General features: G+C 50.3%; 1 protein-coding gene across 2 annotated transcripts in view; it reads right to left on the reverse strand.

The window, feature by feature from the left end:
* NTRK3 (neurotrophic receptor tyrosine kinase 3) overlaps positions 1-5,026 on the reverse strand; it is a 199,549-nt gene that overhangs the window by 35,827 nt on the left and 158,696 nt on the right. For both annotated transcript variants that reach the window (XM_057365814.1, XM_057365815.1), the window contains exons 13-14: positions 4,175-4,305; positions 214-386 (exon numbers count right to left, since the gene is read on the reverse strand). In XM_057365814.1, coding sequence (XP_057221797.1) covers positions 214-386; positions 4,175-4,305 — 304 coding nt within the window. The remainder of the gene's footprint in view (positions 1-213; positions 387-4,174; positions 4,306-5,026) is intronic.

Below are 5,026 nucleotides of genomic sequence, written 5' to 3' on the forward strand. Positions count from 1 at the left end.
AAGGCAACCCTGTTTTCCACAGTCCTGAGACTCCCTAAGTATGTCAGCATGGGGCTAATAAAGCCCTAAATGTGGTGAGGACCATCACCTTCTCCAAGCTGTCTTTACACAACCATCTGTCACCACTCAGCCCACTGAATTACGACGCCATTGGTGCTCTCTGAGCTGGACCAAGTCCCTCCAAGTGCCTCCCAGACCCTCGTTGCCCCGTACCTCAGGAACTTGTTGAGGTCCCCGTGTTTCATGTACTCGAACACCATGATGAGCGGATCGCCGTCGCCGCACACGCCGTAGAATTTGACGATGTGCTCGTGCTGCAGGTTGGTCAGCAGCTCYGCCTCCCGCTGGAAATCCTTGCGAGCTGCCAGCGTGGGGTCCTTCAGAGCCTGCAGAAAGGGGCACAGACAGGCACAGAGTGGGCTCAGGAGGGGGAAAAGGCAGAGCAAAGGGGTCACAGCATCGCAGAGGAGCTGATGGGGAAGGAGGGGAGAGGAGCTGCTGGCCCGGTGGCACTGGGAGGGCTGGTGGTGTCRTTTTAGGGTTTCATTCTTGTAGTTCCTGTCCCAGTGGGTTCCCCAACTCATTTCCCAGGCAGCAGCAAACATGCCTCAGAGGGTAATAGCTTCCAATTATTCCCAGCTTGGGCAGAATTTATACTGGTGACCTAGGGGTGAATGGCTTCATATCTCATTATTATTAAATTCCTGAGCCAGCCAGTCCTTGCTATCTGTCTTTTWTTTTGAAAAAGCTGACTATACTGCCTTTATTCAGAAGATGGATTCGCCTGGCTGTGCAGTTATTGTGTGGATTTTTCAAACTGCCTCTGAAGAAGGACACTGTCAAGCCTTTTCTCATAATTTTTAAAATCATGTTTTTATTCCCTGCTGTTTATAACAGCTCCCCTGGCAGACTGATGCTGAAATCAGTATCCTTATTGAGAATATCTCATCTCCCACAATTTGAGAGTGCCACTTTGCCATTGCAAGGCAGCTTGCAGGCTCCAGGTGGTGTGGACTGGCCCRACAGTGCAGAGTTGCCATGAAGATGTTGCTGTGGACACCAAGGGAGGATTCCCCAGGGCTGGGTTCTGGCTTGTCCCTGCATTATTGTGCAACTGCATTGGAGAGTTAGCTTGAAAGCAGCTTGTTGTCATGTCAGACTATCAAGGGAGGGCACTTTTTAAAATAAAGTTTATATCCAAAATGTTTGAGAAGATGGAATGTCCATGAGAATCAGCAGAGTCTTTGTGAATATTTTAGAAAATGAAGAGGCTTGTTTTGAGTTGCTGGTTCTGTCATATTCTCTGCATCCTCCACATGTCAGGGGCATTTAGGACAGTTCAGGCTTTACCTGTGCAGCCTGGCAGGAGCTGAAAAGGACTCGAGGAAACTTGAGAAGGGATGTTAAACATCAGAAAGCTGTGCATGGAGGGCACTGCTACTGCACCTGGTGCTGCTGGGTGTAGACCCCTCCAGAGAAGGTGCTTTTCCCCTTGGGGCAGATCTATCCCAAGCCTTAGGACACTGCCTCATCTGATTCTGCCCCGCAGCTGCCAGTCACATGGCATAAATCTATTTTAATTCTTTGCCCTTTGGGACAGCTTGACTAGAGATATTTAGATGAATTTTAGTTGCATGGCGCAGATGGCAAAGCATCCATCCTTAACTCGGGCACCCAATTACTTTTAGTCATTTAATATCTTCATAATGTCGATGCCACCCTATTTTTCTGCAGGAGAACAGTCCTTTCCCCCATCACTCTTTTCCCCTCCTTTTCCCAGTGGTTGCACTTAATATTTCAAGCTGCAGTGAGTTTAGGTTTYGTCTCCTTCACACACAATCATTCCTAGAAGGTGTTAAGATTTTAAGCTTGTAGATATCACATCCCAAAAAAATGTTATGATCCCCTTCCCCATTATTAAGTTTGCACAGCCAAGCATTTAGAAATGAGGCAAACAGGAACTGGAAGGGATGGAACAGGAAGAAGACCAGGACCAAAGAAAGAGAAGGGATGTCTCAGTGAAACCGGTGCAATGCTCTCCCAAGAAGTTTTGGGGTGTATTTCTTTGTGTCTCCATCACACGAWTCCTCCACAATTTCTGGCAAGTCCCTGAGCATCTGCAGGTTGCAGCTGTCGTCATGAAGTGCAGGTTGCTCCAATATCACTGGAAAATCCCCTCCTATGCAGCGCCAGGGCCAGGTCTCCACAATCACCAGGCGTTTATTGCTGCAGCAGGGCTCCCTCTGAGTCAGTGCCTGCTGCCCATGGGCTGCAAAGAGAGGGTGGGAACTCCATCCTCCACCTGAAGTGKAGCTCTTCAGCTCAGTTTTCCTGCTTCTGCATCTGCCCTCTGCACAAGGGGATGACACAGCCCCAGGAACTTGCTGGGAGGATGTGAAATCGGGTACTCTGACAGATGGGGAGGTCTCAGCACTGGAGGGATCACCACAACGGAGCAGCCACASAGAAATGAAAAATAGGTGTTGGGAGGACGTGGCCTGAATACAGCCCCTCCAGCATTTCTGGTATGTGACTTTGTCACCTTAGCACTCTGCTGGAAATAGTGGCTGTGCATTTCTTGGGATGCTTTTAGAAGCAAGCTGAATAAAACAGGAAGCTTGTCCATGCCTTCACATCAAAACTCAGCTTATCTGCGGGGCTGCAACCTTTAGATCTGCTAAAAATCGGAGTCCATTTAAGCGAGCAAGTAACACAGCCACTTCCTTTGGCCCTGGGAGAGAATTCCTGAGATCAGGGCACAGGCAGGCTGTGGATTCAGCTGCCCTTAACCAGCRTGTCCTGCTGCTGCCCTGAGCTGCAGTGAGTGGGGAGGTAGTTCTCAGCCTCAGCTGGGGGCATGAGATCTTCAGGAAYAGCAGCCAAATCTCAACTTAATATGTAAAGCCTTTATTCCTGTCTTTTTTTTTCTCTTTTTTCCCCCCTCAGACTTATAATGCGGCCCAAATTAGAGGGATTTTTTTTTTTTTCCCTGCCACTCCCAGAGCTGGCAAGAAGCCAGATTCCAAGGCCCTGCTCCAGAGCTGGAGTTGTATGATCTTGCAGGATGAAAGGCACTCTGGAGACGTAAGCTCAGAGTAGCAATTAACAGAAACAASTTCAGATGCTGTTTCTGCCTACACGCAAATGAAACTCAGAAGAGAGTCAGGAGCCAGGCTGGCTGAGGGATGGCTGACCCTGATGGGYAGTACCAGCCCTCTCATCAAACAATTTATCACGGGGTTGTCTTCATTCCTTGGTTTTAGCCACTCTCAGGGGTGAAAGGTGCAGCCTTGCACTTCACTGACAGAGCAAAAGGGGACATCTGAGCTAAAAAAACAAAAATGTTTGAGCTGGCAATGATTAGAACAAGTCACAAGTAACTGGATGCCTCCAGCATTCTGGAGGGAGAGCTGGAACCTTTCTCCCTGTAGAGCATCGGTTCAAATGCATTCCTTGTTCCAAGGAGCTCAGAGGCATCGGTTAAATCCAAGGGATTAACTGTGTCTGCCAAGTGGTGCCACTCGAGAGGAGAGGAGAGCACAGCTCTGCACTGAGAGTTCTGTGCCCAGAGCACGCTGAACGGGGCACAGCTCCCACCAGGAATGTCACAGGGATTCAAGCAGAACAGAGAAGCCAAGCTGAACTCGAGTTGGCCTGAAATACCCAAACCAGGAGCGACCTGTGGCTAGGAAAGCAGGAGCCAAGTTGCTTTGCCCATCTTGCAGCAAATTGATTCCAGAAAACTGGCTCATCACGCCCAGCTTTCATTGCTCATTTTTGCTGAGGCCTTTTCATGTTTCAGCTTCTGCACGTTGCRCAGAGAGATAAAATCCATCAGGAGCAAGGCCCCGGTGCCTGGTGGAGGGAGGTGGATCCWCGCTGCGCTGCTGCAGCTGCACAGGAGCTCAGGGCTCCCAGCCCAGCCTCTCCTSCCTGTCTGCATCCTCCTGTGCCAGCAGCAAGGGAGGCTTTGGCACTGCTGACAACAGACAACCTTGAAGCGAAGCACTGAAACTTTGTGTGACTAAGTGGATTTACCACAATCTCCGGCATCAGATAAATCCCCACCCACGGCCCCCAGCCCTCCCCTGCTCCCCTTTCCCACGCAGGCTCATCCATTCTCTCCTCACTGGCCAGCCCCTGCCCGACTCTGCCATTCCCCCTCGGGATTTACCTTCACTGCCACCAGCATTTTGTCGTTGGTGGGGCTGAGGTTGTAACACTCGGCCAAGAACACCTTCCCAAAGGCACCTTCTCCCAGCTCCCTCTTCAAAACGATGTCTCTCCTCTTAATGTGCTGGACATCTGTTGGAGGGAGGGGAGGAAGAGGGAGAGGGGTTGAGGGAAGAATGAATCAGGGTTAATTCACGGGCTGGAAAACAACTAATTCAATTTTCCTGCGAGCTGCAAGGGAACTGAAACTGCTTTGAGAAAATATCTGCAGGGATCTCTTTACCCACCCACAGATCTCTGGGATGGAGTTAGTCTCATGCAAAAACATCTGCCAGGAAAGTACTTGAGGTTTATCAGCTCTCATGACAAGCTTGTCCTCAGGGAGAGGAACCTTCGGGGCAAATTCTGCTACAAAGAACCCAAATCTCTCCGGAATGATCCTGGAAATAATCCATCTCCTGTGAGGTGCAGYAAAGGTCACACCCTTCCAGTGAAAGGCCAGGTGAGATTAGACGGTCCCGTCGAGTTTTGCATTTCAGCTGGGATTGGTTTAAACTCAAACACGGCGGATTTTTGGAGGCTGAAGTTTAGCAAGTCAAAGCATTCCCGGGAGGAGGAGGAGGAGGAGGAGGAGCAGTGACCCCCGAGCTCTTTAGGGCATGAGCAGGAGGTGGCTGACCCCACAGCACCATCCCAACCCTGCAGCCTTCCCCTGCCCTCAGAAAGGAGCTCACCCCACGATACCACCACTGCACAASAGATTAACTGCACCCATTAGTTCACCCTTCACCCTTCCCACTGACACTTGGGACAGCGAGGACTGACAGAGGATAGCGACCAAGGATCCAGGGAG

This window comes from Malurus melanocephalus, unplaced genomic scaffold (genome assembly GCF_030028575.1).
Source record: "Malurus melanocephalus ecotype Western Australia unplaced genomic scaffold, MMel_1.1 scaffold_58, whole genome shotgun sequence".
NCBI lineage: Eukaryota > Metazoa > Chordata > Aves > Passeriformes > Maluridae > Malurus > Malurus melanocephalus.